At 45.0% G+C, this 24,121-nt stretch overlaps 1 protein-coding gene across 4 annotated transcripts in view; it reads left to right on the forward strand.

Annotated features, from left to right (window-relative positions):
* The window catches only part of Rasgef1b (RasGEF domain family member 1B), a 516,000-nt gene that overhangs the window by 346,657 nt on the left and 145,222 nt on the right, over positions 1 to 24,121 (forward strand). For 3 of the 4 annotated variants that reach the window (XM_057771474.1, XM_057771476.1, XM_057771475.1), the window contains one exon: positions 20,038 to 20,118. The exons of the other annotated variant lie outside the window; for it this stretch is intronic. In XM_057771474.1, the coding sequence (XP_057627457.1) occupies positions 20,038 to 20,118 (81 nt within the window). The remainder of the gene's footprint in view (positions 1 to 20,037; positions 20,119 to 24,121) is intronic. 4 annotated transcript variants of the gene reach the window in all.

The raw sequence follows: 24,121 nt of genomic DNA on the forward strand, positions 1-24,121 counted from the left end.
TGTCACAGTGGAGCATAGTGATGTCACAGTGGAGCATAGTGATGCCAGAATGGAGCATAGTGATGTCACAGTAGAGCATAGTGATGTCACAGTGGAGCATAGTGATGTCACAGTGGAACATAGTGATGTCACAGTAGAACACAGTGGATGTCACAGTGGAGCATAGTGATGCCAGAATGGAGCATAGTGATGTCACAGTGGAGCATAGTGATGTCACAGTGGAACATAGTGATGTCACAGTGGAGCATAGTGATGCCAGAATGGAGCATAGTGATGTCACAGTGGTGCATAGTGATGTCACAGTGGAGCATACTGATGCCAGATGGAGCATAGTGATGTCACAGTGGAGAATAGTGATGCCAGATGGAGCATAGTGATGTCACAGTGGAGCATAGTGATGTCACAGTGGAGCATAGTGATGCCAGAATGGGGCATAGTGATGTCACAGTGGAGCATAGTGATGTCACAGTGGACCATAGTGATGCCACAGTGGAGCATAGCGATGTCACAGTAGAACATAGTGGATGTCACAGTGGAGCATAGTGATGTCACAGTGGAACATAGTGATGCCAGAATGGAGTATAGTGATGCCACAGTGGAGCATAGTGATGCCACAGTGGAGCATAGTGATGTCACAGTGAAGCATAGTGATGTCACAGTGGAGCATAGTGATGCCAGAATGGAGTATAGTGATGTCACAGTTGAGCATAGTGATGTCACAGTGGAGCATAGTGATGCCAGAATGGAGCATAGTGATGTCACAGTGGAGCATAATGATGTCACAGTGGAGCATAGTGATGTCACAGTGGAGCATAGTGATGCCAGAATGGGGCATAGTGATGTCACAGTGGAGCATAGTGATGCCAGAATGGAGCATAGTGATGCCATAGTGGAGCATAGTGACGTCACAGTGGAGGATAGTGATGCCACAGTGGAGCATAGTGATGTCACAATGGATCCGTGATATCATAATACAGGTTTGAATTTACACAGGCAGCTATGATGTCACCAGGCAGCATTGGTTTGTAAAACCATGAAGAAGTACTGATGTCACATGCAGCATTGTGAGGGTACAAACGAGAATTGTGATATCACTCCTATATTGTAGCATCACTGTGGAGCTACAATCTTACAATGCAACATTGCCTTGGCACAATGGAGCATTCTGACAGCTCAATGGAGAGTTGATGTCACCAGGCATTATTGTGTTGCACAGGGGAGCACTGTGCTTTACAGTTGAGCTGTGATGACATGGTGCACACTGTGACATCACAGTAAGGCATGTCCTGTTTCTCACTTATTCACACTGTGCGAATGTGCATCTGCACATGCATTTTCTGAGAAGCAGAATAATCTAAGAATCACTGCTTTTGGAGGGGCAATATGGTAGCCATCGGCAAGTTTTTTCTTATAGGGTAGCCTGTGTGACTTACCTAAGTGGCAAAGTGGAGATCTCAGGTGTGTAGTGTTTATGAAAAGACCTCAGGGGGTGTGGGAAAATTGGAAGAAATAGTATGAATAGCTTATATTATTTTATTTGGACCTAAAATATTCTTTCTAAGACTACTTTGCTCTTGCCAGAGTTTTTGGTCCTGACGATTCTGAGTCCACAGTTGGGAACACTGGAGGTGGAGTCAGAAGATTGGTATATAAGTGTGAATCCATCATTTACTGCTGTCTGCCAACTGAGCTGGATCTCTGTTCGCTGTAAACCTGTCTTATCACCATGGGGGTCTTGATTCTTACCACATAGTATCAACATGCAGGTAAAATGAAATAAAAATGTCCTCCACAAAATCTAGAAATAGCACAGTATCTAGAGGCAAGCAATAGAGAGGGGCTGATTAGAGAGGTGTGTTGACTGGAGATTCTTATAGAATAGAGTTGGTGGGGGAACCCAGGATTTGGAATGTAAAATATTTGAAATTAACTTTAATCAGCCCTGACTGCTGATTGTAATGCAGTTAGTTTAGCCTGTTGTATTTTATCTATCTATCTATCTATCTATCTATCTATCTATCTATCTATCTATCTAAGCTAGAATTTCCTCATCAACCACCTGAAATGTTACATGAAAAAAGTTTGCAAATGAATTTTTGTTGTTGTTGTTGATGATGTTGATTTCCTTGTTAGTTAATGAAATAAAAAAAAAGTAGGAGAAAATCACAGTTCTATCTACAATGCAAAGACGGATGAGGAAAGTGGTTTGTTTCTTCTCAAGTCCTATAGTTTGAATTAATGCTGGACAGATTCTCTTGGAGAGTTAAAAGCATAAACAAGAGCACCACTGAGAGGTAGACAGACAGAATTGCCGAGGGGTCGGACTGCAGATCAAATGCCCCAAAGCCACTGTCATAGGCCACCAAGACTGAGAACTGTTTCTGTGGTTGTGTCCACAAAAGAAAGTCTTTGGGGAAGTGCACAACCCATCTCCCTTACTCAAGGGGACTGGATAGAAAACCTGCTGCTACCCAGTACTCATGAGGACGAGAAGACATAAGACCTAGAAGTAGTCCCACTGGATGGGGAGGGGCTAGGCCACCTCCCTGTTGGCTCTCTGTAAGGGAAGCAGCTCCCCTACACAGGTCCTGAGTATTTTAAAGCAGAGCTCAAAGGTAATGGTGCTCTCTGCTCTGCAGGGGCAGGGCCTGTGGTTTCAGATGCGTGAGATCTTGGTATTCGGGGCTCTGGTGCCTTGTCTTGTCTGGAGAGCTGCAGCAGGGTCCCTGCTCCTGTCTCTGGTTCTAGCCTTCCACAAGCTGTATTTTTTTTCTCTTGTAGTCTGGCAGCTACCTGAACTCACACATGTTCCAGCCTCTGTGCACACTCGCCTTCTCTTGCTCTGCCCCATTCTCGGCTGCATGAGAACCACAGCGCTCCATCCATCCTCTTGGGGCCTTGTGTACTGTAGGACCTCTGACCTTAGCTGATGTCCTTCTTTGTACTCGAAATGCCTTTCCTGTACATACTCACGAGAAAACTCTTTGTGAGCCAGGACTAGTTTCCTTTCCTCTGGGTGCCTTTCCCTGGAATTCACGACAAACATTTATTGATCACCTACTAGCTTCCAGGCACTGGAAGAGGTACAGCAATCCCCCTTCCTCTTCCTCCTCCTCCCTCCCTCCCTCCATTCCTTCCTCACTTCCTTTCTCCTCCCATTTCTCCATCCATTTCTGCACTCTTCTTCTACTGCAAAGACATGAAATCACAGCTGTCAAGATCACCACAGTGCTATGAAGAGGGAAAAGTGACGTGACGTCATGATGCAATTGTTACTCTGTGTGCCGTAAACTCAGAGTCCATCTGTGATGGGCAGCTGAGCAGAGATGTGAAGGAAGGGAGGGGGCAAGCACTACAAAAAAGGTCACTGCCCTTGCTGTCTCTTTTGTCCCCATTATAGCCAGATGGATGGATGGATGAACAACCACAAAGCTCTACAGGCAAAACCGCCAGGAAGTACAGGGCCCTGTGGTAAGGAAGTCCCTTGGCCCTCAGTTAATATGTGCCTGGTCTCAAAGAAACATTGGACTTTTTTCTGGGAAGAATGCCATTCATTGGAAATTGAGGAGGAAGAAACCTGGCAGTGGAGGTTCAGTTCCTGGGTGGGTTCGCTGCCAAGCGAAGCAGGGTGCCAAGGACCAGGAGAACAGACAGGTTTCATTTGGGGCACTAAGTCTCAAGTGGCCCCTGAGTCCCAAACAAAGTCTAAAGCAATAGAAGCATAGCCATTGGGATCGTCTGCATACACCGATGAGTTCAAAGAGACGTGGGCAGCCTTGGCACCTCCCCAGCTCTAGCTGCTAACTGCGTTGTCATCCTCAAGACAATTTTACACTTCGAGCCTCTATTGCCATGTTCATATTTCTTTGGAAATCATGTTTTACAGTCCTGTTTTCTGACTTTTTGAAGTTGGGGACGAATTCATGTCTTCCTGGCGTGGCCAGGGAATCAAATGGGTAGGGCAATTGTAGAAAGAAAATAGAAGCGATATGGCCTGGTCTTTTGGTGGGGATTTAGTGGGGTTTTGATGGATTTTCTGACTATAAAGACAAGAAGGAAGATTGTCAAGATCACGTGACAGAGCGAGTTTGTTCTGGAGGTTCGGGTTGGTCTAGTAGGCGGTAAGGCATAAAGCTCTTTTGCTACAACTCCACAGAACAATAAACACACCGGTTGGTCTTCTCTGACCTTTTCTCTTCCTGATGTCAGCTTTGCTTTTCTTGCTTTGCTGTGTAGCCTTTTCTGCTGACTCAAAGTTTCTGCCACCTCAAAACTTTGGTTTGTCGGTTTGTTGTGTGCCTGAGAACACGGCTCCACAGTGGCTCTTCAGGTTCATTAACTCATATGCTCTGTCTGACTTAATTCACATTTAGGAGAGAAAACTTAGCTTTCCCAGCTCATCTATTTTTTTTTCTTTCTGAATACCTATAAACTAAAGGATTAGCGTGGCTCAGGTGTCCACCATTAGCTTAATCACCAGAGCCAGGAGGAGGGGAAAAAAGAAAAGGATTGTAGGGTTACAATGTGGCTACCCAAATGCCAGGGGTTAAGCATGGCAAACGTTGGAGTCAGGGAGCAGACACTAACTGACATCTCTAATCTGTGGAATGAGAGGTGTCATTGAAGGGAAGTTGAGAGTTACCTGAGAAGCTTACATATCCCCCAGCATCAAACACCAAAAGTCAAGAGCAGTTTGTGAGGGAAAAATGGAACCAGTATTTGGGAGCCCAGCAAAGACCAGATTGCAGTAGGAGAAGGCAGTGGGCAATTGGGAAAAGAGTCATGAGGAAAATCTCAGATGGTGACAGAGCTATTCCGAGACGTTAGCACCTGCCGCTCCTACTTTCTTGGGCAATGGGCCAAGTGGGGCAAGTTCTCAGGGCCATATACGTACAGAAAGATGTATTAGACAGTGTGGAGCTAAAACTGAAGGAAAGTTGAGAGCTCATAGTGTGCTTTAGTGACTGGGCCCTTATTCCCTGAAGGCTCGCTGAGGGCCAGGCAATGCCATAGACGGTGGGAATGCAGCCTTTCTTCCTCCTCTGTGAACTTCATATCTCCCTCCCATTACTTCCCCCCCAAAGCACTTTTCACTTTCTGGTTGGTTGGTTGGTTTTGTTTTTGTTTTTGTTTGTTTGTTTGTTTTTAACTTTATCCACGACCATGAAATCTATGGTCCACAAGTGCAGACATCTTCTGTCTTGGTTTCATCTAGTATTGAATTTGCAACATGTAGAAGGTACCTTGCTTCATGAATACTTATGGAATATTCTGGGTAGTGTTGTGTCAACTTGACACAACCATGAGTCACTGGAGAGGAGGGTTCCTGAGTTGAGAAAATACCTACGTAAGATCAGGCTGTAGGCAAGCCTATAGAGCATTTTCATAAGTTGTGATTGATAGGGGAGAGCACAGCTCATTGTGGGGGGTTCCATGCCTGGACTGGTAGTCCTGGCTTCTATAAGAAAGCAGGTTGAGCAAGCCACGAGAAGCAAGCCAGTGATAAGCACCATAGCCTCTACATCAGCTCCTGACTCTGGGTTCCTGCCCTGTTTGAATTCCTGTCCTGACTTCCTTCAATGATAAACGTTGCTTTTACCCACAGTTTTTCATCACAGCAGTGGTGACCTTGACTAGGACACTGAATACGTGAATTTTGTCATTTACATGTCATTTGCACAGGAAGGAAGAACTCACTCACTCTTGGGGCCTAAGCGTGTCTCTGGAGTTGTGATTTGCCCTCTTTAATTTGGAGTAAATACGTCATGTCTTCAGCATGTTTACTGATATTTTAGTCAGGGCAGGCTGCACGGTGCCGGAGTAACCCATGATCCCCTAAAATCTGAGTGCCTCAACTGGACAGTGGACACAGTCACTCAGAAACCTAAGCTGGCAGCGGTGTTGCCAGCCTCCTCTGACGTCTCTAGCTCAGCTTGCTACGTCAGAGTCTGGGGCTGTAAGGAAAGATGCAACACTAGCCCTAATGATCACTGGGTTTCCATCCGGCCTCTTCCCTGAGGTCATTATGACATCAAGGGAGGCTGAGAAGTCTCCAGGGTATTCAGCAAGGAAAGGAGGAACACACTGGCCTCTCTCACAGCCAGAGACCGAGGCTGTGAAGTCGGCTTTGAGCCAAACTGCGGAGAAAGCCTAGAGATCGCAGCAGTGACTTTTTAGGTTAAGTTGGATTTAGCAAAGCTTGAAATAGACTTAGAACGGAATAATGATAATTACATGACTCTTACCGCGTGCGTGTGAGTAACACTTAAAGTGTTATTTTGTTTTTCAGTAAATTAGATGGAAAAAATAGCGGGGAGGCTGTAAGTGGTCATGGGCCCATTCGAGTGACTCATTGGGGACTTTGGCCGGCTGTGAGATCTGTGTCCGCACCAGCACCTCTCCACGCTCCGTTTGTTTTCCCTCTTTAAACGTGAGGCGGCTCCAGCAGAATGCACCTCTCGGAGCAGAGACGTCCAAACTGGCCTGGCATATCAGGTGCCTTTAAGTAGGAGAAGGGAAGGCTCACTGCCTTTGAAGACAGTGGATTGTGGCATTTTCTCCTGGTGTGCAGGGAATTCCATCGTAGCAACTCAGTCACTGACCTCACTCAGGTTTGGCAGAAGGCACTGGATGTAGGGTCAGGCCCAGTTTTCCTTAATCACCCTGATCCAGCTGGGAAATACGTGAACAGCCACTGCGATTGTCCATCTTCTGTTCCTCCCAAGTGTGGAAGATTTCCATTTCTGGATGGACTAGCTGATACACTGATCCAGGAAATGGATAGGAATGAAATATGAGGCACTGTCAACGTACTAGCTTCCATGTTAAGATATACCCTCATTGTAACTAACTTTATAAGATATGAAAAATGCACACGGCGCAATTCAGAAAGCGCTGACAAATGTATTCATTCACCCTCACCTATTCCATGCGAGGCTGAGCGGGGGATGCCAGGGATGAACCGGCCAGCAGGATTTCTGTCCCCACAGAGAGAAACCTGGCTGAACCTTGAAATGTGAAAACCAAAACCTTTCCAGCCACTTTATTTGCACCCCACCACCCCACCCACATTTTTAACCTAGAAGATGAAGCAACTGAGCAGAGCTCCTGGCCACTCTGGGTGTCGCCGGTTTCCAGATCACAGCCCTCTCAGGTTAGGACACACTCAGAACTTACAGTCAGCAGCGGACAGAACAGATGACAGAAAACAAAGGCATGTCCACGTGTATGACGGCGGTGTCCCCTGACTCAACCCTTCAAGTGTGCCGGCAGCGCATGCCAAGAGTAACCAAGGCAGTGAATCTGCTCAACCTGCTTGTTACAAGTTTACATATTAAGTTGAATTCCCAGTTGGTGAGGAAACTGGCGTTACCCAGATTCTAAGTTTCTGCCAAAACAAATAGACTTCATGGGCCGAAGCTCAGAGCTGTCAGTCAAAGAGTAGAGGGAGTTTCCTGCTGAAAGGTCAGTGAGATAGCTCTTCCTTCCTGTGGGTTCTGTCATCACGCTTCCTACTGTACCTGCTGTGATTGGTGGCTGGCACACGAAATTCTTGTTTTCAGGTCAAGCAGAGGCCAGGTAGAGGTAACGAAAGAATGCGGTGGATTAGTTTCGCCTGTTTCTTCTTTCTCCTGTCCACCCGGGCAGCAGTGATGTGACAGGTGCACTCCAGCATCTAAACGAGAAGCGAAGGGAGACTGTGTTGTGTTTGTGTTAACTGTCTTTGAAAGCTGAGGTCAAGAAGAGTCACTGAAATGACACGGTGAGGATCTAGTCGTTAGGCTCAGAGAAAATAAGCACAAGGCTAAAAGTGCCTTTTGCTGGAAAAGGCACATGAATACCAGGTTTAGAACAGGCAACAGTGCCTCCCTCATTTCCTGAGTTTCAAAGTTGAATTGTGGTGGCGGCAGTGGCGGAGGGGCTTTCCAAGACTCAGTTAGTGTCTTCCATCAAGAGCATCCATCCTTGACAGATCTTTCTGGGGTGCAGAAGTCATCTTTAAGATTCTCCATTATATCCAGGGACACCGAAGGAACATTTCCTGTCCATCCAGAATACAGCAGCTTGGAGACCTTTGAATAGGATAACGGGTTGAGGTTGTGCATTTCCTGGTGGCGTACAGCTGTCTTTGTGCCTTTCCCAGTGCAGGATGGTAACATGCTTCCTGCCTGCAGCCTGGACAGAGTGGGAGGTGCATGGAGGTGCATAGAGGTGCTTGGAGGTGCTCACTTCTCCCACCAGAATTTTCAAGACCTCAGTTGTCCACATTCTGAAGGCGAGAGTGAAATCTCGGGAGCCGCAGCTGGTCTGCATGAGGCCTCTACACTCTCTCAGCAGCCCAGCCTGCAGATAGGACACCAGCACGGAGTGCTGGCATGGCTGTGGTCTGGAAGACACCGCTATAGTGTCTCCTTAAGGCTGATTAATTACTTGATTTGCACCTGGCAAGTTTAGGCGACACTGTAAGCAGCAGGCAGCAGGTGCTGCTGGAAGCGTTTGGCCAGCAGGGATTTTTCAGAGAAGGGCTTGTGAAACAATGTAATAAACTAAGCCAGCAAGGGAAAATGTTTTTATTCTTACTCCTTAGTTCTGCATTTCCTACCAAGCTGAGAAAAGCCTTTTCTTAGGGAGTGACCCTAACGGCTGATGTGGGAGTGGATTCCAGTGTTGCCTTTTGATGTGACATCACGTGCAAAAATGGCCTCCAGGATCAAATCCAGTCAGTTTCCCAAATCTTCTTCTTGTGACCTTCATTTTGGATCCACAGAAACTTAGACTCAAGGGAAATGCCATCTGGGGCAGAAATCCTCCGCATCTGGATAAAGCCACCCTGGAGCATTCACCATGGGTCAGGTCAGGAACAGTTCATGCCAGTCCATCACTGAAAAGTCAGCAGCCGCATAAAACACGTCCTCTGTGCCCTCGGTGCTCGCCAGCCAACCCTCATGTGAACACGTCAACCCCAGAGTCTGTGACAGTCCCACAGGCAAAATCAAGACCGTATTTGATAGGGCGACTCAATTTCAGTATCTAAAAATTAAGCAAAGCAAAAATTAACAGCAAACCAAATTGTATTTTCTCTCTGTGGTGTACGTACAATGATAACCTTGACTCTGAGGAAAAGAGCCGAATGTTGATGGCGAAGAGGTGTAAGTCCTTATCCTAGACTCATTCTGAATTGGTAGTGATTAGGGACACAGCTATTTTATGGGTGTGGGTTCACACACTATTACCTAAGACTTCTATTTTTTTTTTTTAAACCTCAGTTGGGATGCACATTCCAACTGAGAAGCTTCCAGTAAACTCGAATATTTACAATTTGTGGTGCACTCTACTCCCTGGGATGTTTTTTCTTGCTAATGACTCAACTGTCATGCTGCCTAGAATATTCTACATGGACACAGAACAATACAGAACTCTGAAATGTGGTTAGTGTTGCCTGCTCTTATTTGGACTTAACAAAACTGGTTTCAAATGCTTTATAATAAATTTATCAATTGTTTTCTCCATCTTAAAGAGTCGGTGTCAATGCTGTTAAACAGTATGATCTTTGGAATCTAACCATTTCTAATTCCTGTTTTGTAATTATTTATAGTTGATTTGAGAAAACTCATACCAATTTTTTAAATACCAGTTTTTTAATTTCAGTAGATATTAGTCATCTATACTTCATAATTTTTTGTCCAACACAAAATCTCTTGTGAAATTAGTCAGTAAGAACAATTAACTGGAATTATCTGTGACTACTGGAGGCAGAGGCAAGAGGATCTTTTTATGAGTTCAAGGCCAGGATTGTCTACATAGTAAATTCCAAGGTCTACTCAGAGAATTCCAAGTCAGCCAAGGCTGCAAACTGCCACCCTGTCTTTACAATAAGTAGATAGATAGATAGATAGATAGATAGATAGATAGATAGATAGATAGTTGATAGATAGATAGATAATAGATAGATAGATAGATCTCTTCGGGTCACACTTTTTAATAAGTAAAATGAACCAGCTGATTTATCAGTTGAAAACTAAACGCAGCACCTGACGGTCTCTCCACAGATGCTCCTTAGGGCTCCGTCAGAGCTGTCACATCTCTCTGTGCTCTAGGTTCCATTCAGACCATCTTCTCTTTACCAGAAAGCTCAGCCGATCAGGATCCACAGCCACGAGACACAAATCCTGTTTCTGACCACACGAACAGGGTCAAAATACATACCTGCAATATCATAAATGGGGTAAAGTCTTCAAAGCAGACAGTATCAAGACAACCATTTTTTTTTTTTGCCATGTTATACTTGATACTAAAACAAGGAAGCTCCCCTTAGCCTCAGCATCCCTGAGGTATACATTAGGTAATGGGGAAGAGCAAGACTCCAGCTTGAGCCAGATCCAAGCGGAATGCTCCAGTGTACCCCTTCTCAGTTTCAGTCATGGGGTTGGACCTCTCTGTTATCACCTACCTGAACACCTTTTTTGTTTTTAAAGTAAATTAGCTATTTATTCAATCTCTTTTCATGCCAAAATGTTCTGGGCATATTCTTCTATAGTCATTATATCCTCTGAAACAGGGAAAATTGGATATCAAGTTATATTCCATATCAACTGATTATCTAAAATCGTAAAATGAAAAAAACGATTTATCGGTTCCTTCTAACATTCCTAATAACTCAGCAGAGGTGCGAGGCACAAAATGTTAGTAAAGCATGACCCAGGAAGAGCAGTGAATGCATTTCTCATGTAAGTTTAAGTAACATAATCTGTTACTATACAAAGACAACAAACCTTTGAAGTGTTCTATCCGCCAAGATTCTGCCATAGCTTTACATAACAAGAGAGAACATAGCAGGCCTGCCACTCAACCTGTTCATCGTAAGTCTCAGGTTCAACATGAAGCTGTTAGAAACAAAAACAGGAAGCTCTGCTTTTTACATGTGAAATGGCTTGTAAGAGTGCCATTAAACACAGTAATGAACTTAAGATAGCAAGAAGACCGAGTTAAAGGCACAGCATTGCAGTCCAAACAAAAATCATACAAAAAGTAACTATCACTGGCTACATACAAAATCTCCGGACTAGTTAAAACCTACATATAACGTGCACTTTAGACCCATTAGCTATAAAGTTCAGAGTACCAGTGTCCACGAAACAATTCCTCTCCAAAGCCAGCACGTCGTCAAAATTAATTCAAACAAAGTAACACAATCTAACCCTAAAAGCATTCAGTTATTACTGACGTGAAGGTAAATTCCAGCTTTGGGGGCTTTCTCATGCTGCAAAGGGCTGGGTGTCTCTGGCTCCTTCAAAGCAGCGTACAACAGATTCTGTGTCTGTCATTAACCTCAGTCAAGGGCAGGACTGATGGTGCCCAGCTCTGACCTCCCAGGAAGCATGGCCACTAGAGAAGATGTGTGAGATCAAAGGCATTCTGTTCTGGTAGCTAAAGATAACAAACCATCCCCCCCTCCCCCTTTCAGAGCTCCTTCCCGGAGTAAATCAAAGTATACATGGGAGGGAAATAAGATACTCTTATCTGCAGAGTCGGGATTTTGACTATGGATGTAATCTCTACTTGGGGAATTCTTACTAGAGTCATTTCATTATTTCTGATCACATCTTAAAGATGCATCCAAATTCAGTTTCTGTTGATTTATCGTTAAGTACTTCTAGTAAGACAGATTAGCTTTGTTCCAAATGCCTTAACCACTAGTATGACTGCAAAGTACTATCTTCCAGGTCACCAAACACTGGACAAGGAAAAGGTGTCCAGGCAGCAGCAGGCAACAGTCATGACCTTTTGAACAGGATTGACAGGATTGTGTCTGCGCATCATGGCTCCATTTGACATGTTATCAGCCAACCTATCCCACTTAATCCTAGCTATGCAGGAACTTTCTAGGCAGGCTAGGGGAGGCCTGCATTGTATAGAATTGATGTTAACTGTTAAATTTCTTCGAAATTGCATAGTAATTCTGAGTAGGCTTTTGACTAATCCAAAAGAGGGGGAATAAGGTGTCTATCCCTGATGGTGCTCTGTCCAGAGATGCTCCTCTTTCCACACTTTCTGCATCCAGGAGTCCAGGAAAAGAGGATGTGAATATCAGTCAAAATTACTTACTTTGGAAACAGAGGATGCCCTGAAAATAGGAGCACCATTAGGCTTATTCCCTTTTGTAAAAGTTGTATTGGAGTACAAAGAATTCATAGCTGTTTTCACTTCTCACTATTTTAGCATGTTATACACACAGAGACACACACACACATTTGCAAGGACAAGTGTCTCAGGCAAGTGGGAATATCACAGAGATCCCAAAGGAGGGAGGTCTGTTCTGCCAAATGAGAACATAGGATTTGAATGAACAGTCTCCATGCTTCATCATGAATGGGAAACTGATCAACATAGAAAGGGAAGTGAGAAGTGGATGCTCGGAAGTTAGGAGACTTCGGTTTTGTTCTGGGCTGAGAGAAGAGCACAAGCGGAGGGTCTGAGGAAGGACACTGGAAGATGGAACACGGTGCAGCATCGGTCGGGAATAAAAGAAAGAGCCTGACCAAGAATAGCCTATAGGCCAAGATGAAGCTTTATTCTGCATGGGAAAGAGTGGGAAACTTCTGAAGTGTTTGGTTTGAGCAGGAAGAAAATAGAACACCACCGTGGGAGGATCACAACTCGCTTTATTTTTAAAAAGACCAGGCATACTGTGGAGAACAGATTTACATGGAGCTATAATGCAGAGTCTTCTACAGCCCAAGAGGAGAGTATAAGAGGGCAGGCAGCGAGAAGTGGAAGCTGCCATGTCTGTCAAGCTTTTTTGGCTCTCCTAACCCCTCTGGGTTAGAGTTTCTTTCCAGTGTGTTCCTTCAGAGCCTGGCTTGCTCACTGGACCCACCTCGTTCCGGGGCACCATCGTCACCCCTGCTTTGAGAATGAGGAAGTGTATGGAAGGCCTGGAAACATAGGATGTGCATGAAATCCCGCCACCCAGGAGATGGTAGAATGGAGTAGGGATGAAGAGCGGGGAGAAGAAGGAACCAAGACAAAATAAACTATAAATAAGCAGAATATGTGTGCGGGAGACAGCAGGAAATTTTGACTGTAGCAGAAACTTGAGCGAGGAAAGTGGGGTAAATCCACCCAAACGCAGCACATTTACATATAAAAAATGATGTATTTAAAACAAATGGTGATGCTTGCGCCATTTGATGCTGGTTGTCTCTTCCTACACAGAGCACCCCTCTGTTCCCGACTGTGCTCATTCCCTTCTCCTATAATCCTGCCCAGGGTTTGTCCTGCTTCCTCTACTGCCCAGGCACTAGGAACCTGTCCATGGCCATTCCTACCACCTGCCCTCCAACCCCGGTGTGCATTCTGTTTGTTCTAATGGTCTGACTAACCACGGATTACGGATGGGGTTGACTCCTTCCTAGGAGTCCCTCATCGGCTAGTACCCAGTTGTCTTTCCCCTGTAGTTTTACCATCTTCTCTCTATCCATGCATATGTTGAAATCTCTTTCCATAAAGATAATAGTCAAATTGGATTAGGATTCACCCTAACAATCTCATTTGACTTAATTAACTCTTTAAAATTTCCAGTTTCCAGCCAGGCATGGTGACACATGCCTTTAATCCTAGCACCGGAGAGGCAGAGGCAGACGGATCTCTGTGAGTTTGAGAATAGTCTGGGCTACAGAGCGAGTTTCAGGATAGCCAGGGCTATTACATAGAGAAACCTACCTTAAAAAAAAAATCTCAGCTTCTAAACATAGAAATGAGGCAATTTTAGAACTTCAGTGTAGGAATTTGGGGGTGGTACAATTCAACCACAGCACAGTTTTTTCCCATCCGTAACCGTTCTCAATTCTCTACATTTCTCCAAGTCGTCTGCACCCAAAGGTGTAGTTGACAACACCCTACATCCTCGCCTCCTTCTTCTTTCTCCTCCCAGAGCAGATTAGACCAGGACTTCTTTGCAGATGGAGTTTTCCTGTTCCCACCACCTGCTTCCAAATAACCAATATGGAGACTTAAGATTACTTATAAATGTTTGGCGATAGCTCAGGCTTGTTACTAGCTAACTCTTACATTTTAAATTAACCCATATTCCTTATTTATGCTCTGCCATTTGGAGGTACCTTATTAGCATAGCACGTTCATCGCCTGCTCCCTCTGCCTCTGCTGTGAGTCCAGATTCCACCCTTTTTCCTACCAGCATTCTCTCTGGATCAGGTCGCTCACCCAATCTCTTCCTGCCAAGCTATTGGGCAGTCAGCTTTTTATTAACGATGACAGCGATACACACTTACAGTGTCCCAAGGTTGTTCCACGGCACTTCCTAGCCTCGTTCTCCTGCTGAGGATGAAGTTGAACTCCAGCGACCTATGGGAACCAGAGAGAACTGTCTCTTCCCGTGTGCTGTTTTCCCACGCTTCAGTAGATGACTTCCTGTCTTCATTTCTCTTTTTGCTTTCCTGAACTACTAGAGAATTCGGATTCACACCTTAGAAACAAATGCACTGAGATTTAAGTAACATATGCTTTGTTTTGACATTCTGAAGAGCTATGAAATTTATATGCCTCTCTTAGGGGATATATCAGAGATTGTTTATTGCTTTAGGCATATTGTTTTATTGGGCCTTCTAAAAAAATTATACACAATGAAACCCCAAAGAGGTTTTGTATCAACCAAGTGTCAAAGCCAGTTTTAAGGGCAATGCACTTTTTGCTGTGTCATAGGTTTCTCACTTACAAGGCCCTTAGGGATAGACAAATTTAGTCTATAAGCATTGACTATTTAAAGATTGTTCTTACTAATTAACATGCTTTAGTACTTCCATAAAATATTTTAAATATTTGTTATTATATAAATACTCTAATTGTATAAGTTCTGATAGATTTGTACTTAAAATTGTGATCAGTGAGTATTGAATATTTTAAAATTTTGAAGTAAACATACCTACTTATAATACTAGTAAACATCTAAATAATCTATCTGTACCTTTCATAATCTTTATTATTTTCATAAGTTTTGCTCAGATATTTTAAGAAACTGCTTTATGACACAGCTTATAAATAGATATGTAAAAACCCTCACTAAACTTAGCACAGAAGTAAGTTCCAGCACCTAGAGAATCATTCAGTGATTGACAGCAGGGATGGAAAGCTATGCATTAGGCTATAATGGAAACTCATAAATAGCTTCTGTTTTACACCACAAAGCTCCAAGGGAGAGTCACAACAAAGCGTCTCTCATTAGAATAAAAACAGGAGCACCATTATTTCAGTGTTGGCTTGTTTGCTAAGCCGAGTTTCTATTTAAAGCCTCCAAATAAGGTTGCGATGCCGTACCCTTTTACTCTGGGGAAACTGAGGCTTAGCAAGGCTCGGCGGCTCACTGGTTATATGACTTACTAATATGTTGGAGCTGGAGTTTGGCTGAAGGTTTGTGACTCCATGCTCACGGTTTCCACTGTGGCCCAAGCTAAGGAAATTATAGGCTAGAGACATAGTCAGCAGTTACTCATTGAAACCAGGGACAGACTGGGCACAGCAAACGCTTGAAACCAATGCAGCCATAAAGAGGACGTTGGTCATCTGACACTGAGTTACTTAACCTCTGTGGCCCTTAGTGTCCTCATCTGTAAACGTGAGGTTGATATGGTATGTGTGTGTGTGTGTGTTGGGGGGGTTGCTGTTAAAAAAAAAGGTGCTGTGTGTTGTAATAGATATACACACACCCATCGTACACACAATATACAAGAGACAGCTCCGTCAGTCAGTCAGGCCCTTTTATAAAGCTGTAAGCTGAACAAAAAATAACGAGAGCTATAAACATGTTTATGTCTTTGGCCCTGGAGTTCTATTTTTGGAAACATAGCCTAAAGAAATGATTCAAAACACAAATAAAAAAGAGTAGTTTTAATTACAGGAGAAAATAGTAAAAATATACCCCAAGACCTCACACGTGTCCCGGTTTGCATCACTGATGGGGCGTTGTGTTTTTACTGCATGGTGGCAATCCTGACTACATGAAACTGCTGGAAATATACAATACAGGATGGGAAGAGGCCCGTGGGTCTGCTACAATGCAGTGTGCTTGCTAAACACACATGCATTTGGATCAAGGCTGGCAGGAAGCTCACCTATGGGAGGAGGTCCTGGTAGTAAGGTCTTTTCCAAGCAGCCCCTACTTTAATATTTTAGATGATGATAGCTTGGTGGTGGGTACAGGCCTTAGGGAAGTTACAAAGCATGGTGGACGAATAAGGATATTTCAATATTCATTGTAAAACACCCAGGGAAGGGAAATTTATATGCAGAGATTTCGGGGTGCGGGCGGGGAGGTGGGCGAGGACTGAGGGAGATACAGAAAAATGTGTAAACAGGACAGGTTTGTCTGGGAAACCTAAAAGTTGGATGCTCTCCATACTGGCCCCCGCTCCGGCTCCCGCTCCAACGGGGGGTGGGGGGGGACCTGTCTGCTCAGAATCCTGTGATAATAATAACCAAAGAAGGAGGAGGCGAGCCTCGAGCAGACACAGTTCACTAAAGTTCAGCCAGACTGCACTCATGTGTCGCAAAAGGGAGGAAGTCTAGTCAACCCCGGGTGAGTCAACCCGTAGCCGCCCTCCACCCTACCCTTCTCCTCAAGGAAGGGACGGTGGCTGGCCTGGGCGGGGCAAGTCCAAAGCGACTTAGTCCCTCATCAGTCAGGTTGGGGGAGAGGCAGATAGAGCAGGGGCCCGGGCGGTGACAGCTATCTATCTGCCTCACATCTAGATTCAGGGATGTCTCCCGCTCTTTTTCCACAGGTTGTTTGAGATATCCAAGCTCCCTCGTAGGTACCCGGAACCGGATGTGGTTCTGGAGCACTGTGAAGAGCAGCTATGGTGGTCTCTCAGCAGTTTCTTAGGAATACCGACACTACCTATGCAAGCTTCCGCTATGCTTGCTCCCCATTTCAAATAAGGAAAAAAGGTGTCAGGGGGAGGCTAGCTAGAGAAATGGTAACCCTTGCTAGAATCTGCTTCCTTGGCAAAACAGGCTAGCTCCCAGCTCGCTTGGAGGAGCGGAGAAGAGGATGGGAGAGCTGATGGGGTTAGATAACCGTGTCTTATCCAGAGTGTAAAAATAAGGCCCAGGAGGAAAAGTTCGTTTAGATCCTTTAGCTGCCCAGTGACGGCCCTTAAGCAGATGTGCCCAGAGAGATCCCCCTGTTCAATAAGCGGAAGACCCAGATGGTCCCTCTCCTCCTTCAAAGCCCTGGTTACTTCTGTCTCTTTATACAAAAGGTCACTCATATTTCCCGCTTCAGGACGAACACTGAAGATTGCAATTCTATCCGGAGGTCTTTGATGCCTTGCTAGCCTCAGAAGCCCAGTCAGAAAGTTAGAGCAGGTAGCTCCCCCTTCCACACCCCAGACACCCTTTGGGGACCACTGACTTTCATACACACCCCCTTGGGGATCAGTGACTTTTACAACTCCTTGGGAGAGCTTGAGAATATATCGTGGGAAGATAAGAAGTGATAATTGCTTTCACTTTGCAGAGGTCTGGCAAGATGGCTAATTTCCCCTGCAGGGAAGGGGCTAAACATGGCTGTTTGTTTCTCTCTTTATTCCACATCTATCCTAAGAGCTCTCATTCCCCACAGTCACGGAGCAGGAAGTTGGGGGCACCACTGTTCATGACAGCCAGCCATGTAAGCAATTCAGCACTGAAAAGGGAACAAACTGAGAAAACCCTGAGGTGAGTGTAGGGGACAAGAAAGAGAAAAGTCTTATCATCATTACTATGTGCTTGACTCTAGTCGACATTTTGCATATGGACCCATGCAGCCGAGAATCATACTTTCCCACAAAACAAACAGTTTATAGGTAAGGAATCCGTGTTTTGCAAATGCTCTGTTGTCTTAGTCTCAAGTGTACCCAGCGCAGGGGGATCAAGGGGATGTTTGGCTTGCAGAAAAACAGGCTGCTCAAGCCCCTAAGAAAGCTCGTTCCGCGTTGCTATAGCAACTGAAGGGCAGCGTTCTCAAATTCATCTGCTGCTTCGAACAGATTGACTTCGTCCAAACCAAGTCATGTTTCTCCATCATCAACAGTGCAAGCTTTCTTTTCATTAAAAAAAAAAAAAAAGCAAACACCCAACAGCAACCACAAAAATGGTTTCAGTCTCAAGTTAATTCATTTATTCAGGCCTTTTTCCTAGTGCAATCCAGTGTCTTTTTATCTCTAGAAGGCGGAAGTGGTGATGGGATCCTTTAGAATTCTATAGAACTTTCACTCATAATACGGCTGGGGCTTGTGCCAGTGGGGTTTGACGGTAATTACACTCTGATGGCTGGAACATGACCTGTGAAATGAATTGCTGGTCTCCGTTTAACTCCTAATGGACAGCAGGCCGCCTCCCTGGGCATCTGAGCACAGCCCTCCCTTTCCAGCCTCTGCAGTCAGAGTTTGGCATGATTTCTCCTGAGGGGAAATTGCAGAACCTCCTTCCAGGCAATTATGCTTTGTCCTTCTGGGCCACAGGTATCTCTACACTCCGTCTCAGAATGCTCTGCGAGATGTGTGTAAATAACACAAGCCATGTTCATAGGCAGGGCCACCCCGGTGGAGAGCATGTGATCTGCCCTAGTGGGGTGATGGGAAGGTAATTAGCAGCAGCAGGAAGGGAGATTCCAAACTAGTGGGAAAAAAAAAATCTTTCTTGCCTCGAGGAACACAGACAATTAAGGGACAGCAGGGGTAGAGATGTGTCAATATTTGCTGATTTATTATTAAAGTTCATTTTATTTTATAGGGTAGGCTGATATGTTTAGTTCCTTTTTTTCCCCTTTTGGTTAACAAGTCTTTCACCGTCCCTTCTCTATCAAGACTACAAGAGATAAATACGTTTCATGAGAAATGTGAGTTTGGATTGGAGGCAGTTGGGTCTAAAAGCATATCATGGAAATTCGTAAAGACGTGAAAAGTTTCAGTTGGCTGAAGGAGAACTTACCTATGGAAGAAAGATCTTACATCAGAGGTTCTCAATCTCCCTAAGGCTGTGACCCTTTAATACAGTTCCTTATGTTGTAGTGACCCGCAACCATAAATTTACTTTTGTTGCTACTTTGTAACTGTAATTTTGCTGTGAGTTTTGTTACTTGCTCTGAAATTTGCTATGACTCATAATATAAATATCTGATATACATAGTATATGGTATTCAACCCCCGGGATAGAGTTGACTGACCCCGCAGGGGGTTGCAACCCACAGATGGAGAACCACTGACCTCCACTGTGGAAGGACCCATGCTAGATAGTGAAGCCACAAGAAAAGCAAGACTTAAGTCCCATCCTCAGCAGCCCACATTCCCAGGGGAATACAGTAACAGGTTGTGTTCTCTAGCAATATGGTTCAGTGGGACCTGCGGCACAGAGAAACCTATCCCTCTCGCCTGTGAAGCAGTCATGTGCTTCCTGGGGAATCTGATCTGAACTTTACAGGACGGGTGGGAATTCCCGGGCAGACTCTGAAGAAAAGGTATTAAGAACCAGGAGATACACAAAGACGCTGGGGACTTGCGGCAATCACGTGGATCAGTGCAGCTTGAGGTTTGTGATAACTGCGGGAGAGAGTTGGAGCTGAGGCTGAAAGAGTCAGTGGGGTCTCTTCAGTGGGTTCTGAGCCGAGAGTCAAGAACTTTGCCACATGAGAATCAGAAGCCAGAGACTTCTGAGTGCTGTTTCCAGACAATGAGATTGGAGTCTGCTGACCTAAGTCCTACAAAGATCTTATAACAGATAAAGCAGAAATATTCTGAATTTCTGTCAACATGTATCTGTGAATTCTTTGGACATGTGGTAAGTGGTTTTGTAATGTGTCCCCGTACAAGGTTAAATAGGTTTGCACAGGCAGCAGCCTGAAGCAACCCTGTGAAAATGCTGGCTCAGGCATCTCAATGTCACCCCTTGCATTTGTGCTGGAGGCAGTTTTGAGGCAGGGAATGGACTCCTCCCTGCAGGAGAGCCCCCACAGTCTGAAATCTCTGTCTTTCCGTTCTGCAGGAGCAGCGATGGACGCCTGTGTACTGCAGTCTCGCTGCCGCGTGCCTCAAGAGCCCTCTGATTGATAAGCCAGGAGGGAAAGTAAGACGGCTTTGTCATCTTGTTGAATGTCATAACTTAAGCAAAATGGCCTTCCTTTCTTTTCGTCTCGAGCAATCAGGGGATTGATCCAATCCATCTCATAAGAGTAGTTGTTAAAAGTCCTGAACTTCAACTCTTTGGTTGCTACTAGTGGCAGAGTGTTGAGTCCGACAGACATGAGTGGAGTACCCTTGACCTCAGCATCTGCCTCCTCTTCCATCCCAGTGAATCTTCTCCACCTCAGTCTCTTGAGCTTCCCCGTCCATCAGGGCTTGTTAGAAGGATGTGGGTACATTTACAGTCACAGCATTTTAGTGTGATGTTCAGACACAACTCTTTGTTTTAAAATATGTGTCACATAAGCCATCTTGTAGCATAAAGATGTTGCCTCTAAAAGTTGTGTGGGTCATGAACTGTTCTTCTGGACTTGGAATCAGACACATGCAGGACCGGTGCAATGGGAAGCGCGGGGGCTTTCTTGAGTTGTACGGGTTTGGCTCAAATCCAAGGTCTGGCCTCCACTAGCTCTAGATTTTGAGCAAGTTCCTGTTAAGAGAACTGCTCATATACCAGGCCTGTTTTGGGGGGCTGTTGCAGAGGTGAAATATTTTACTCCATATCCACAGTGCAAGTGTTTTTTTAAAACTTATCTTGTTTTCTGTCTAGCCATGTATTGAATGGGTTATGCAAATGAGTTGACTGAGCAAAATGGAAAGTTAAATAGTAAGTTTGGGCAAAGCACATTTCCAGTTGGCTGAACTGGAGAAATTGGAAGGCAGCAATACACTTTAGAATGGTGAAGAGAACCGGGCAGTGGTGGCGCACGCCTTTAATCCCAGCTCCTGGGAGGCAGAGGCAGGCAGACCTCAGTGAGTACGAGGTCAGCCTGGTCTACAAAGTGAGTTCCAGAGTAGGCCAAGACTATTACATAGTGAAACACTGTCTTGAAAAAAAGAAAGAATGAAAGGAAGGAAGGAAAACAAAGAGAGAAAGAAGAAAAAAAGAAGGAAAGAAAGAAAGAAAGAAAGAAAGAAAGAAAAGAAAGAAAGAAAAAAGGAAGGAAGGAAAGAAGGAAAGAAAGGTGAAGACAGCCTTGCTGAGTAGCTCAGAGGCATTTTCCAGGCACAACTTCACACAGGGCACAATGCACCTGGTTCCCCATAGCCTGCCTGCCTTTAGCTGTTGAGATGCCTCTATACACAATCCAATGCCGATGATGAATCATAGTCTTTGGGAAAGAGAAACAAAATACATAAAAATTCTTTAAACGATCCTTCATAGATGCATATGGGCAAGCCAGTTCTTACAATCTTTATGGCAGGATGGGTCTCTCCCTGCCTAGCTCCAGTGATTTGGCCCCAGTTCTGCATTCTGCCCATGGCCTTGGTCTGTAGGGTGAAATCTAGATGAGGAAGCCTGCCTCCGACTGTGGTGTCAGCAGGCCTGACATTGAGCAGACGTGGCAGGGAACAGACCATGCTTCCTGAGTCTGCGTTCTCTCAGTGTTCAGTGAGGTCTGTACTTCCCCTCTGCTGACTTTGCTTCAGTGAAAGGAGTTTCATTTGTCCCGAGGATGAAACCAGCCAACAAACAAAATACTGCTCACAAAATGCACTGACAACTGCTTCAGTGCTCATTGCTTCTCTCAGCAGCTGGCCCCTCCGGTCCATAGACTCCTAATGAACCACCACTTTGCCTGAGGAGAGAGGGCGAGGCTGTCCAACAGAAGTTCATGCACCTCAGAGAGGTCTCTCTTGACCAACTGAAAGGGACTACGGTCCAGTATGGCCACTCTGGGTCCAGGGACATGGTTTCTCCGAGTGGTCCTCAGGTTCTTCTCACCTGCTATTCAGTGAGCACAGTTATTTCTGTGTTTCCCCATAAATGTTGGGTTGAAAAGGACCTGAAAGGACATTTATGTTCTTTCTTTTCTCACGGCCCTGACTTCTGGACTTAATATAGCTGTTGTAAACTACTCTAGTGAGCTTGCTTCCCCATCGCTCTGATATCCCTGCCCCTGGTGGAAGTGCAGGGAGATCTATGACCGTGACAGCAAAAGCAGCATTCAGGGTTCAGCTACAGGAGTCAGCGGAAGACACTTGATGTGGGCTCAGAATCCAGCCTGCCCTCCTCTGCAAAAGCTTTCCTGGGGTGTAGGAGACTGAAAACTAGACCTGCATGGAAGTTCAACACCCAGATGAAGCTGTCTCAACTGAATTCAGAGCCAGTGTTTCCTCGCGGGGGAGAAAGTAGGGTCTTACAAAAATGCCAGCAAGACAGACACTTCCGGTGTGAGTTCATAGTAGAAGGAAAGAATATTTGGGAGCCAACTGTAATAAAGCCCCTAAAGGATAACTCTGTTTTTAAATGGCCATGATCGGAGTAAAGCAGGGATACTTTTGAATGTTAGCTGAAAAGGAGAAGAAAAAAAAATCACTGTAGGCAGCAGGCGCATAAGCTGAGAGTATGTGAGCATTCACCTGCAGATAAAGGAGAGCCCAGTGTTTTAGCTTTGCATAAGTGGAGTCACTGTCTTTCACATAGAACATACAAATTTATGGAAATAAGAATGCAAATGTTAAAAATATGCATTTTGGGATTTCCTGGGAATAGCCTGGTGCCCCTGTTTTCCTTCTCTTTGCAGCTGCTCAAGATCCCGTTGTGAAAGCTGGAGTTGAACTGAACAGGGCAGACTCAGCAGTGTTATAGCTAGAGGACTGTGTGACCTGGGGGAGGGGTGCTCTCTTGAGTTGAATCAGGGTAGAGTATTTAAGAATGTTTCATGGTAAATATGCTATTCCTTAGAGGTTGCTCAGATTACAGCAAATGCAAAAAAAAAGAAAAAAGATTTCTGGCTTTAAATAAATTAATTCGAGACTGAAAGTGGACGGTTCAAGAGGAACTAGCCAATGATGGCAGAGATCCAAAGACCTAAGGATATAGGTAGCATTAAGGGGTGGCGTGAGACTTCACTCCCTGGGTCTTTGAAAATTTCTATTAATGCTTCTAGAAGGCATTGTGCAAATGCCTTGGACCCCACAACCCTGACAGGCCTTGGGACAAGGAAGCAAACAGAGTCATTTGGATTAGGGACTGCCCATGACCACGGTGAGGCCAACTTGAATGGAATTCAGACAGTAGGTAGACATATCTTGGCTCCAGAGAGACGTAACTTGAAGACTCGATTGGACTTGGGGAGAAGGCAAAGAGATACAGCACTAAGAGGAGAGTGGTGTTATTAAATGGAAGGGCGCGGATGAGAAAGTAAACATGCTCCCTGGACCCTTTTGTGCTTCTGGGTGAGCAAAGGGGAAGCTGAAGGAGCCAGGTGGAAGTGGCTGGATAAACACCAGATAAAAAGAGAGGGACGGAGGGACCGGGGACCACAGAGTCAACAGTGCTGCTGCATGTCAAAGCTTGGAGGCATCTGTGGGAAGAAAGAATAGGGGCGTCCTTTGTACAGATAAAACTGTTCTTACTAAACAGCATTGAGCCTTGTAAATGAGGGGCATGGTCTTCTACGGCACAGCCCTTTCCCGATCGTGATATGTCACCCAGGTCTGGGTGAGCAACACCCAGTCTTTAAGTGCCTTGGAACTTTGTATTTATTAATGAGAGTTTCGGTGACCCAAATAGATGAAGATGCTAACCCCAGAACCAGTCTGTGGTCTACTACTGTTTAAACAAAAACTACCTAAAGGCATGGGAACAATGAGTAGGTAGTTCCTAGGGAAGCAAGGCGTCCATTCTATAGCTATAGTCATAGAGGGGCCTCCATTTTCTACATAAGAACACCTGATTTAGTTTCATCTCTTCTCTGTGTGCTTCTGGCCATCAAGGCAACATGGGAGTTTCTATGACAAGAAGAAAATCGTCAAGTTGCCAGGTCTGTTTTCTTTTGCCTCTAAAATAATGGTGGTTTTAGTTGGGCATATGTCCAAGATAAGAGTACACTCTTAGCCCCTTTAGCATCTAGACATGGCTGGACCTAGATTACGACCAA

The sequence above is a fragment of the Chionomys nivalis genome, chromosome 6 (genome assembly GCF_950005125.1).
Source record: "Chionomys nivalis chromosome 6, mChiNiv1.1, whole genome shotgun sequence".
NCBI classification, from domain to species: domain Eukaryota; kingdom Metazoa; phylum Chordata; class Mammalia; order Rodentia; family Cricetidae; genus Chionomys; species Chionomys nivalis.